Genomic DNA, 12401 nt, shown 5'->3' with positions numbered 1-12401 from the left:
CGCCCAGGGCCGGATGGGAGCCAGCACCCCCTAGAGGGGAAAGGCCCTGGGCCCCATTCCCCGCTCCCCTGAGACAACCAGTCCCTGCCCTGGGGCCGGGTGGGAGCCAGAAAGGCCCCGGGTCCCATTCGCCAGAGGCTCCTTCAGCCCCCAGGATGGGGGTCGGCAATAGATCCTCCCACACACCTGGGGTTGTGCGGGGGAAGGAGCTGTCTGCAGAGGGGCAGGTTGCGAGTCCCGCAGCAGGAAGGGTGGAGCTGCACCCATGTCTGGGGTGGAGCGCCGAGCTGGCTGCAAGGGGCTGAGGCCGAGTGGTGCACAGCCGGGTGCCAGCAACGGGCAAGGCCCTGGGACATGTTCGGGCTTGAACTGATCATGACCCTGACGTCGCCCCACCCACCCTGCAACAGAGCTGGGGTGAGAACCCTGGAGTCCTGGCTGCAGCCCTCCATTCTCTTCTACCCACTAGACCCCACTCCCGCCCCAGAGCCGGGGATAGGACCCAGGCATCCTGGACCCCACCCCACCCCCCCAATCTACCCACTAGACCCCACTCCCGCCCCAGAGCCGGGGATAGGACCCAGGCATCCTGGACCCCACCCCACCCCCCAATCTAACCACTAGACCCCACTCCCTCCCCAGAGCCGGGGATAGGACCCAGGCATCCTGGACCCCACCCCACCCCCCAATCTAACCACTAGACCCCACTCCCTCCCCAGAGCCGGGGATAGGACCCAGGCATCCTGGACCCCACCGCACCCCCCAATCTAACCACTAGACCCCACTCCCGCCCCAGAGCCGGGGATAGAACCCAGGCGTCCTGGCTCCCTGGGACTTCACCCAGCCCCCTCTTTGAGGGGACCCCACATCCATTGGGGGCTGCACCCCCCACCCCACAGGTCCGGCAGGGCTGGTGCTTACCCCCGGTCACGCCTGAGCAACCTAGAGCCACCAGCCACAACAGCATCATGTGCCCCATGGTCCCCACTGCGGCGGGGCCTGGGGGCGGATTTTGGGGGAGCTCAGGGGGTTTCCTGCTCTGCTGGCAGGAGCTGGGAATGAATGCGAGGCGCGACCTCTCGTAGCTGGGCACAGACCAGACTCACTTCCCGTCCCGTGATGACTTACAGTACATACATAGGCTGGAAATTGCATCACTTTCCCCTGGCGGGGGGAGGGGGGGCCAGTCCAGCCCTGCCTAGAGGAGCGGGCGGGGCCGGCTCGGCTCCTGGCACTTACAAAACAAAAATCACCGTCCAGGAAATCCCCCTTTGGGAAAAGGGGAAACTGAGGCACAGGGGAGAGCTATTTATTCACTTCCAGAGCTGGGAATAGAACCCAGGAGTCCTGGCTCCCAGCCCCCTGCTCTCACCACTAGACCCCACTCCCCTCCCAGAGCTGGGGAGAGAACCCAGGAGTCCTGGCTCCCAGCCCCCACTGCTTTAACCACTAGACCCCACTCGCCTCCCAGAGCTGGGGAGAGAACCCAGGAGTCCTGGCGTCCAGCCCCCCACTCTAACCACTAGACCCCACTCCTCTCCCAGAGCTGGGGAGAGAACCCAGGAGTCCTGGCTCCCAGCCCCCACTGCTTTAACCACTAGACCCCACTCGCCTCCCAGAGCTGGGGAGAGAACCCAGGAGTCCAGCAGAAGCGCTCCCTCATCCGTCAGTTCTGTTTATTGGTGAGGCTGAAGAGGCGGGAGACAGAGCCCAGTGACTGACGCGGGGTCGTTGCCGGCCCGCCGGGCAGTGGGTTTAACGGAGGCTGCTCCGTATTAATGTCCCCTCCTGTCGAGAGACCCCAGGGAGAGCCGCTCCCGGCTGGAGACAAGTACTGGAGCTGGGTGGGCCCGTGGGTCTGACCTGGAGGGCAGGGAGAGGATGGGATACCGGGCTAGATGGGCACGGGCCCCATGCATTTCATCTCAGGGGCAGGGAGGGGGCGTTAGACCGGGATAGAAGGGATCATTATTCTGCCGTGGGTGGACGATGGTGCGGGTGAGGAGGGGGCCGGGGGGGATACCAAGTTGGACTGGTCCTAGGTGCTATCTGGAGGGGGGTGGGGGCGGGGAGTGGGGCGGGGATAGCAGGCTTGATGGACCCATGGATCTGACTTAAGGGGGCGGGGGTGGGGGCGGGGAGTGAGGTGGGGATAGCAGGCTGGATGGGCCCATGGATCTGATCTGGTGGGGCTGGGGTGGGGGTGGTGGTGGGGAGTGGGGCGGGGATACCGATGTGGACGGGCCCATGGATGTGATCTGGGGGGGCGGGGGTGGGGGTGGGGAGCGGGGTGGGGATAGCAGGCTGGATGGGCCCATGGATCTGATCTGGGGGGGCTGGGGTGGGGAGTGGGGCGGGGATACCGATGTGGACGGGCCCATGGATCTAATCTGGGGGGGCTGGGGTGGGGAGTGGGGCGGGGATACTGATGTGGATGGGCCCGTGGGTCCGATAACTGCCCCCCGTTCCCCCTGGTGTGTGTGTCCTGCTGTCCCTGTCCCCAGTGACCGGGCAGGAATTTGGGGGGGCTGCAGTTCCCACGCTGGGGTCTCCGTCTGTCCCTCGGGTTGCCGGCCCCGCTCCCCGCCGGGCCGTGGGGGGGTCAGCGAGTGGGGGGTCCTGGGGACGAAGCAGAGACGTCTCCTCAGCAACTGGGGTCTTTAGCCACCTCCCCCATCACCCCCTCCCCCCAGGGTCCTGCCTGCCCCCCACCCCCTCCCTCGACTCCCCCAGGTCACCCACCAGACACCCCCCACTGCATTCCAGCCCCTCTCCTCCAGCTGCGGGTGCGGGGGAGGCCTGGCTCCATGGGCTGGGGGTTCCCCGCAGGACACCTGGGTTTAATCCCCGTTTCTCGCCATCTGGGGGATCAGTGGGGTCGCCCGCTCCCCCGGGGACACGGCAGTGGGGTGAGGGGAGCCCCCCATATGCAAGGTCACCTCGTCTCGAGTCCTCACCTCCTCCAGCTGTACACGGCTTCAGCTAGGACCAGTACCAGGGCCAGCAGGACCCCGGCGGCCAGGGACAGACGGACGATGGCAAACGGGGGGTAATCCTGCTTCGGGGGGGGCCCTAGAGGGAGGATAGGGGCAGGAGGTGAATGCACCATGCTGGGGGGGGCAGTGTTCCCCCAACTCCCTATGGGAAAAATGGGCCAGTCCCACCTCCCCACAGTAAAGTCTTCCCTCCCCGCAAATCTAGAGAGAGCCAATTTGATCCGGCAGCCCAGAGACCCCCGTACCTGGCCGTGTGCTGCCCGGGCGGGTGGGAGCCGGCGCTGCTCCAGGCTGAGTCGGGTCGGGTCGCCCTGCGGGACCAGAGCCAGTGTCTGTCGGGGCGGGGGGAGGGTAAAGGGGAGAAACAGCAACTCAGCAACCCCCCCTCGCCCCGTCACTGTCATTCTCAGTGGGGGAGAGTCCGAGGAGGGGGGGATTTTAGTGGCTGGCGACGGTGCCGGCTGGGCAGCCCCTGGACCCCGACTGCTCTGTGCATCCCTAGAGCTGGGCGTCCCCCTGCTCTGCAGCTCTCCCGGGGGCAGGGATCTGAGCACCCCATTGGTGCAGAGCCCCCCTGAGGGTCGGGCTGGGGGTGGGGCTGGGAGCGGGGATGCCAAGCCGGGCCCCTCACCTGCTATCACCAGCTGCACGGGGTCGCTGTGGGGGGAGCTGACAGGCGGCTCCCTCAGGCTCTCATAGCTGCAGGTGTAGATGCCCCCGTCCTCCCGCCGGACGTTGGGGATGCGGAATTCGGCCGTCGAGCCGGACGGCTCCGTGTGCCACCGTGCGACCCCGGCCCGGTACATCTTGAACCGCACGCCCTGCCGCGGCCCGTGGCAGGAGATGGTGACGTCCGTCCCCGGCGCGATCTCCCCGCTGGGGCTGAGGGAGATGGAGGGCTTGGAGTAGTGCGCTGTGTTCGGGGAAAGAGAGAGAATCGGCATCAGACCCGACGTTTGCGGGGATTCTGTGGCCTTGTCCCAGTACGTCTGACCAAATGTAGGGCAGGAAGCGGTCATCTCGTCCAGCTCCCTACGCTGGGCCTAGATCAGGCGCCTGCCCAACCTGGCCTTAAAAATCCCCCCAGACGAGGACTCCACCGCCTCTCTCGGGGGCCATTCCAGAGCTGAACTTCCCCCGGAGATAGAAAGTTTTCCCTAATATATTTCTAGCCGTAAACTACGCTAATTTCGTCTTCTCTGGCCCCTGATGGACAGGGAGAACAATAGATCACCATCCTCTGTACCAGATCAGAAGATTTATCAGGTCCCCTCTCGGTCTTCTTGTCTCCAGACTAAACGTGGTCGATTTTTTCAATCTTTCCTCGCAGGTCATGGTTCCTAACCCTTTCGTCTTCGTTCCTCTCCCCTGGACTCGCTCACGTCGGGGCCCAGAACTGGGCGCAACACTCCCGCTGAGACCCGACCCCCAACTTAACGACGGGTACATTAACGTTAACACTGGACTAGTATTTTGAAATGTAACTGAATAATAATAAAATAAATACCAATTCAATATGCCGATAGAGACTGTTCTCCAGTGTCCCCCTTCCCGGCTCTGACACCGCAGAGCCTTGCCTGTGTCCCCGTTCCTGTTCCCTATTCCCGTTCCCCCCTCTTAGCAAACATGAGTCCAATTTCCCTTCCCTTTCCTGTTTGACCCCAATTCATATAGCGATATTCTCAGCTATACCTTAACCAACCATTTTACTGAAATTTAACTAACCAATCCTAACCTATAGTAACATGATTCTCTAACCAATTATATCCCACTACTCTCATTAACTTACACCTAGCCAAATTAATTATACAGAGACAGAAACAATTAGAGAACCAGACAGATTAACAATAGCCAAGTGGGGGCCAGAAAGATAAAACACAGAAATGAGGGTTTCACAACCACAACCACTGATAAGTGATTTCTTGCAGACAGGATGCTGTCAAACTAAGTTTTCTTTAACCATCTGAAGATCTGTTTCTTTCTCTGGTGGGGATGGGCACTATCAGGATGGGATCGTCTTCCTAACAGCCCAATGCCACCTTATTTCAGTGTGACGGGTTTGGGATGTGATAGGGTTACCATCCGTCCGTATTTCTCCGGACATGTCCGGCTTTTGCGTCTTTAAATAGCCATCCGGGAGGAATTGGTAACAAGGTTAAAAGGTCCGGGATTTTTCCCCCTCCCTCCCTCCCTCTCTTCCATGCAAAGTTCAGCGTGGTGATTGGGCGGCTGGGCCTGATTGCGCCGCTCCCATTGGCCTCCAGCAGCCAAAGCCCCTCCCCTGCCCCCCCCCCCCCCCGCCTGCAGCCAGGTGTAACAACACAAACAGCCCCACCGGCAGCGTGTTTTGCCTACACGTGGAGCCAGCATCTGACCAGCCTGGGCATGGTAAGGGGAGTCCCAGGGGGCAGTCAGGGAGCAGGGGGAGGGTTGGATGGGTCCCTGGCCTCCACTTGCCACCCCCCTCCGCGCATCCCCCCCCTGCCTCTCCCGTGCCTGCTTGTGCTGCCCACATTCCTACGCCCTCCCGGCAGCAACTGCTGTCTGCTGCCCCAGGGTCCTGCTGCCCCCCATCCACTAATGGCAAGGCAGGCTGCCCTTACCCTGCCCTTCCACCCTAGCCCTGAGCCTCTCCAATGCCCCAAACCCCTCATCCCCAGCCTTCATCCCCCCGCACCCTAATCCTCTACTCCATCCCTGAGCCCCCTCCTGCATCATGAACCCCTCATCCTCAGCCCCAACCCTCATCCCCCCGCACCCTAATCCTCTGCTCCATCCATGAGCCCCTCCTGCATCATGAACCCCTCATCCTCAGACCCACAACCCTCACCCCTGCATCCCCTCCTATCCCCAAACTCCCTCCTAAACCCCCTCCCCTTCCCACACACCCCCTCCTGCCTTCAAACTCCCTCCCAAAGCCTGCACCCCCTCCCTTTGCACCACCTCCCACCCCCAAACTCCATCCCAGAGCCTGCACCCCTCACCCCCTCCTACACCCCCACCCCTAGCCCCAGCCCGGAGCCAGCACCCAGCACCCAAACTCCCTCCCAAACCCCCTCCCCTTCCCACACCCCCCCTCCTGCCCTCAAACTCCCTCCCAAAGCCTGCACCCCCTCCCTTTCCCACCCCCAAACTCCATCCCAGAGCCTGCACCCCTCACCCCCTCCTACACCCCCACCCCCAGCCCGGAGCCTGCACCCAGCACCCAAACTCTATCCCAGAGCCTGCACCCTGCACCCCTCCTGCACCCTAATCCCCAGCCCAGGACCTGCACCCCAGACCTCCTCCCCCCACCCAACCCCCCTCCCAGAGCCTTAGGCAGGTGGGGGGGGGGTTCTGAGCACCACCAAAATTTCTACAACCCTGCCACCCATGTGAGTGGATAAGCGTCGGGGCAGTCGGGACAAGTAGGGTCCTAGGAGGGCAGTTAGGGTGGGGGTTCTCAGCAGGGGGCAGTCAGGAGACAAGAAGCAGGGGGGGTTGGGGGTTCTGAGGGGGGCAGTCAGGGGCTGGGAAGTGGGAGGGAGTGGATGGGGGCAGGGCTCCCCCCCCCCAAGTGTCTTCTTTTTTGATTGTGGAAATATGGTCACCCTAGATGTGAGGATGTGACATTCGCTTCCCAGTTTATGGCCGGCCCCTGCTGCTTAGCCGAAGGCCGTTAGCCTAAGAACCAGGCCTCAGGCTGTCACAGTGAGCGAAGGCCCAGACACAGGTGGACCGTGGTTTTAATTCTTTGTTTTTATACCCCTGTAACTAGCTAAGTGATAAAAATACACCTACGTTCTTAAAGTCTAGGCCTTTGCAGGCAGGCCTGAATATCTATATCCTCACACCCATGTCCATTCAGTTAAATGTAATTTGGAATAAAATATGGAAATAAAATAAAATAATAAAAACAAATGTACATTCGCGTCAATCCATTTTACATTAAAGGTTTCATATGTTTTTGAAATAAAATGTGACTCTCCTAAATTAAAGTCGGGTTTAACAACATTCGGAAATGAAATGAATGGTTTTGAGATACAGTTTTCCCCAGGCTTTACCAAAACTTTGAAATAGAAGAAATAATTCTACTAAAAGCGCCGATAAAGCCTTCTTGTTACAAACAACGGCACGTTTTATTTGAAAATATTACGCCACAAGTGTAATATGGGAATTGGGGGCTGGTGGTTAGAGCAGGGGGGCCTGGGTGCCAGGACTCCTGGGTTCTCTCCCCGGCTCTGGGAAGGGAGTGGGGTCTAGTGGTTAGAACAGGGGGGGCTGGGAGCCAGGACTCCTGGGTTCTATCCCTGGATTTGGGAGGGGAGAGGGGTCTAGTGGTTAGAGCAGGGGGGCTGGGAGCCAGGACTCCTGGGTTCTATCCCTGGATTTGGGAGGGGAGTGGGGTCTAGTGGTTAGAGAAGGGTGGGGCTGGGAGCCAGGACTCCTGGGTTCTATCCCTGGATTTGGGAGGGAAGTGGGGTCTAGTGGTTAGAGCAGGGGGCTGGGAGCCAGGACTACCTGGGTTCTATCCCTGGATTTGGGAGGGGAGTGGGGTCTAGTGGTTAGAGCAGGGGGGCTGGGAGTCAGGACTCCTGGGTTCTATCCCTGGATTTGGGAGGGGAGTGGGGTCTAGTGGTTAGAGCAGGGGGCTGGGAGCCAGGACTCCTGGGTTCTATCCCTGAATTTGGGAGGGGAGTGGGGGCTAGTGGTTAGAGCAGGAGGGGGGGGGGCATGGACCCAGGACTCCTGAGTTCTGGAACTAGGCTATAGCAGACACCCCCTCACCTTCTACCACCAGCTGCACGGGGTCGCTGTGCGGGGAGCTGACAGGCGGCTCTGTCAGGCTCTCGTAGCTACAGGTGTAGATGCCCCCATCCTCCCGCCGAGCGTTGGGGATGCGGAATTCGGCTGTCGAGCCGGCCGGCTCCGTGTGCCACCGTGCGACCCCGGCCCGGTACATCTTGAACCGCACGCCCTGCCGCGGCCCGTGGCAGGAGATGGTGACGTCCGTCCCCGGTGCGATCTCCCCGCTGGGGCTGAGGGAGATGGAGGGCTTGGAGTAGGGGGATGCTGCAGAGGGATGGACACAGGCTGTGAGGCACAGCACCCCCTATAGGTGCCCCATTCCCCACCCCCTGACCCAGCCAGTCCCTGCCCTGGGGCCGGATGGGAGCCAGCGCCCCCTAGAGGGGAAAGGCCCCTTGTCCCATTCCCTGCCCCCCCCCCCCGAGCCAGCCAGTCCCTGCCCTGGGGCCAGATGGGAGCCAGCGCCCCCTAGAGGGGAAAGGCCCCAGGCCCCATTCCCTGCTCCGTTCCTTGCTCTCCTAACCCAGCCAGTCCCTGCCCTGGGGCCCACTGTCCCCTATCCTTGAATCTACCCCTCCATCCTGCTCCCCTGGTGCCCCTTTCTTCTGAGGCAGGGTGTCCCACCCCCCCATCATATCTCCCAGACCCCTCCTTGGACAAAGCTGGTTTCTGCAGGCGACTCACAAGCAGCAGCGAATGGGAGGCGAGTCCAGATGATGCCTGTAATGAGAAGTGGGTGTTTGATGCGGGGGAATGTGAGACCACATCCTGCCCACACCCCCGTGCTACATCATCGGGGCCACAGTCCTGTGCCAGCCCATGGGCGTTTGCAGCCATTGTAGGCCCAAGTTTGCAGCCAGCCTGCATCAGATGTGGGGTGCGATCAAATGTGTTAACCCTGAACCCTAATGATGATGCACCAAATGCTGTTGCTGGCAGCTATTCCCCTGGGGAAATCAGGAGTTTGAACCCTGGCTCCACAGCACACCTGCAGCGTGAGGGGGATGCAGAATCTGGCCCCGGACGCCGGGGTCCGTGCACGAGCCAGGGCCCTCGCTGGGGAATTTGCACCCCACTAGCTGAGGAATCAGGGGTCCGGCTGTTGACTGGGGGTTGCTGTGCCTAGCCCAGAATCCACAGGGCTTTGGGTGTGGACTGGAGAGGGGATGGGGGTCACCGTGGGAAGAGTTGCCCGGCTTGTGGGGAGGTGGCGCTGGGAGGCAGATTCCAACCCGGAGGCACAGAATAGGCCGGAGGGTGTGTGTGCGGGGGAAGCGGGGGCGGGACACTGCTTGTGCAATGGGTAGCCACTGCCAGTCTCATGCTGCCAACTTCCCCAAAGCGCTGGGGGAGGGGACGGTTCAGCACGCCCCCCATGTCTCCCTTACCCAGGCACCTAATACAAGCTACTTCCAGGGACCTCAATTTTGGGGTCCAGGCCAAATTCAGCCCCACGCACATCCCCACCACACCTCCACCCCCCAGCCCAGTCCTGGTCTAACCCGCTTAGGAAGAGCTCCCGGACGCGGGTTAGGGGAGGGGGGGTTGTGGGGTGGGGCTAGGCAGAGGGCTGTGTGTGGGAGTGAAGGGGAGATGGTGGGCATGGGGGGAGCTGTGGGGTGGATAACCAAGGGGCTGTACGGGGGAGGACCAAGGCTGGTTGTGGGGCCAGGGTGTGGGGGAGGACCGGGGCTGTGTGTGGGTTAGGGGGCTCTCCCTGGGTCCCCCCTCGCAATGGGGACCCACCAAGGACTCAGGTATCAGGGGGTAGCCGTGTTAGTCTGTATCTACAAAAACAACAAGGAGTCTGGTGGCACCTTAAAGACTAACAGATTTATTCGGGCATAAGCGTTCGTGGGTAAAAACCTCACTTCTTCGGATGCATAGAGTGAAAGTTACAGATGCAGGCATTATATATAAGAAGTGAGGTTTTTACCCACAAAAGCTTATGCCCGAATAAATCTGTTAGTCTTTAAGGTGCCACCAGACACCAAGGACTCAGGGAGGCTGAACCAGCCCCGTCCCACCCCCTTAGGGAGGGGAGAAGACCCCCGAGGCGGGCGCAGGGACACACTCACCCAGGGCGAGGAGCAGGGCAGGAGAGGGACCCATGGTGCTGGGGGCCCAGAGGAGGAAGCGGCACCTGGGGAGCAACGGACGGTGCGACTGGCTCTGGGGAGGAAGCGTCCGGCTCGGTATCTCAACAGGAAATTCTTTTCCTGGGGCCTCCCACCACCCACAGTCTGGGTTTCACAACAGCCTGTGGGCAACGGCCACACAGCAGGGACTGGCTGGCTCAAGGGGGTGGGGGAAGGGGGCCCGGGCTCTTTCCTGTATAGGGGGCATCAGTTCTGATCCGGCCCCAGGGCAGGGACTAGCAGGCTCAGGGGGGCTCTTTATTCAGGAGTTAAGGGAAACTGAGGCAATGGGGAGACGGCCGATGTCTGAGCGCCCAGAGGCAGGTGGATGTGGGTCAGTTGTGTCTCTCCAGGCCGATCTGTGGGTCTGGAGGCTGCAGGGGCCCGGATCTCAGGAAGGGGGGCAACTCATGCAGGGGCCACGATGGTGGAGCTGAGGGGACTCTTCCGCACACGCTGAATAGCAACAAAGCCTCGTTCAATGGAAAACAGCCCCCTCGCCCCCTGCAGGGGGGATTCAGAACTGCTCCACTCTGTGTCCTAGCCCCCACACTGCTCCCCGCAAGTGGCGATTCACATGTCACCCCAGAGCCAGGGTCCGGAGCCCTTGTGGGGAAGACCCAAGGGGGGATTAACTGTGGGGATCTCCACGTGCCCATGTTATCCGGCCTCGGATCCTGAGGAGGGGAACATCACAGGGTGACGAGCCCCAGCACAGCGGGGAAGGGACGACCCCATGGAGTGGATGTAAACAGCTGGCACCAATTGGTCATGGGCATCAGATCCTTCTGCAGCTTCACCCAGAGTCAGGGTGTGAACCCCGGTGCCCTGCCCAACTGATGCCCTTCCCCAGAGGGGCTGCAACCCAGCCCTAGGCAAGGGGTTCCTGTATAACCAGCGCCCCACCCCAGAGGTGGCCACATCCCAGTGCCGGGTGAGGGGTCCCTTTATAACCAGCCCCCGTGTCCCACCCCCGAGGTGGCCGCTGTGACGGGTTAGATCACGGAGACCCCCTTGGGAGCTGCCACCCGGTGTGTTATAGGCCCTCAGAGTTATATCTCATATGTCTAGTTCCAGATACAAGAGTGATACATTTATAGAAATAGGATGACCACACTCAGTAGATTATAAGCTTTGTAATGATACCTTACAAGAGACCTTTTGTAGATACCTTTACAAGAGACCATATTCCCTCATTAGCATATTTTTATAAAACCATGGCACACCCTCCTTCTGCACTTACTGCCGGAGACTTGGACACTGATCATGGCGGAGCCAGTTTACCTAAAATTCGTTTTGGGGCTCCCCTATGGGGCAGACACTCCTGTGTCCCCCAAAGGGGAAAGAGACCCTGATCCAGCTGTAGGCTCACAGATACCAGCTATGACGGACCTTTCGCTGGCCAGCCAAATCCCCCCCCTTTCACTCAGGTTGGGTTTGCTTCCAGCTAGAGTCCTTGGGGTTTGTTCCCACCGCAGCAGTCACCAGGACCCCACTTCCAGCTCCAGGATACATGTCTCTGTGCCCCTCTTCCGCTCCATTACAGCCAGTTCCTGCTTCTGGGTCTTAATGGCTTTGTCTCTTAAGTCCAGGCTGGTGGGCAGCCTTTTCCCGGGCAAACTGTACATCAATTTCCATTTCTCTTCCCTTGAGACCGTCACTCCATGAGCTGGGATCACACAGAGAACCCCCTCCTGCCAGAACAGCCTCCCCTCCCCTCCTGTCTTGCTATGTTAGACACTCCAGTGAGCTTCAGCACAGACACAGAGGTTGGGCCACACCCGTCTGCAGTTCACTGAAACTGAGATGCACTCAGCTCAGGGACTTTCCCAGTGCCCATTGTTCAGCCTTTCTGGGCAATTTGCAACTTGTGTAGTTCTAGCTTCTTCTGATCTTCACTCTTACTTATTTTGCTTCCTTTTCTGTCCCTACTTCTCTTGCCCGAAATAAGCAAACAGAAAATAACAAACCAGTAACCACTTGGTCTGTTCTCCAGCCACCACACTTAAAACTCACTTAAAATCACGACCAGTGTCTCAAAGCAATCAGCTGTGCACAGACCCTGCTCGACTACGCCACTGTGACGGGTTGGATCACAGAAACCCCCTTGGGAGATGCCACCTGATGTGCCAAGGATACTTCTACCCCTGTTTTCCCTGCCAGCTCAGGACTCCAGCACCCTGTCTTGCTGAGCCAGCCACGCCCGTCTGCTCCAACACAGACCCAGGGTCTGAATTACTTGCCCCAAAGCTGCAGGTTTACCTGAAAACCGCTCACAGAAGTGTTCCTATCTTTAACACTCAGATGCCCAACTCCCAATGGGGTCTAAACCTAAATAACTCCATTTTACCCTATATACAGCTTATACAGGGTTAGGTTAGACACTCATAAACTTATAAACTCATAAATTGTTCGCCCTCTATAACACTGATAGAGAGACATGCATGTCTGTTTGCTCCCCCAGGTATTAATACATACT

The 12401-nt window shown here is 59.8% G+C and overlaps 1 protein-coding gene across 2 annotated transcripts; it reads right to left on the bottom strand.

The window, feature by feature from the left end:
• Positions 1 to 1418: 1418 nt before the first annotated feature.
• Positions 1419 to 9984, bottom strand: LOC112060868 (T-cell-interacting, activating receptor on myeloid cells protein 1-like). Of its 2 annotated transcripts, XM_042847880.2 has the most exons (7): positions 9863 to 9984; positions 8469 to 8504; positions 7764 to 8048; positions 3628 to 3909; positions 3242 to 3328; positions 2958 to 3072; positions 1419 to 2619 (listed from the first exon to the last, which is right to left on the bottom strand). In XM_042847880.2, the coding sequence occupies exons 1-7, from the start codon at positions 9894 to 9896 to the stop codon at positions 2115 to 2117; spliced, it is 1344 nt and encodes a 447-aa protein (XP_042703814.2). In that variant the 5' UTR covers positions 9897 to 9984; the 3' UTR covers positions 1419 to 2114. The 2 variants fall into 2 exon arrangements, with proteins under 2 accessions (XP_042703814.2, XP_065426945.1); XM_065570873.1 differs by lacking the exon at positions 3242 to 3328.
• Between the last annotated feature and the right edge of the window lie 2417 nt (positions 9985 to 12401).

This window comes from Chrysemys picta, chromosome 17, assembly GCF_011386835.1.
Source record: "Chrysemys picta bellii isolate R12L10 chromosome 17, ASM1138683v2, whole genome shotgun sequence".
NCBI classification, from domain to species: Eukaryota; Metazoa; Chordata; order Testudines; family Emydidae; genus Chrysemys; species Chrysemys picta.
Note: the sequence above shows the minus strand (reverse complement) of the source record. Positions and strands in the feature narration are given on the sequence as shown.

Bases quoted from the DNA above. Each gene is read 5' to 3' on its own strand.
- LOC112060868 (XM_042847880.2), bottom strand. From the start codon at position 9,896: ATGGGTCCCTCTCCTGCCCTGCTCCTCGCCCTGG. The intron at 8,049-8,468 runs GTGAGTCGCCTG...ATCCCTCTGCAG, and splicing joins CCTCCCATTCGCTGCTGCTT to CATCCCCCTACTCCAAGCCC. The intron at 3,910-7,763 runs GTGAGGGGGTGT...CCCCGAACACAG, and splicing joins CGTGCAGCTGGTGGTAGAAG to CGCACTACTCCAAGCCCTCC.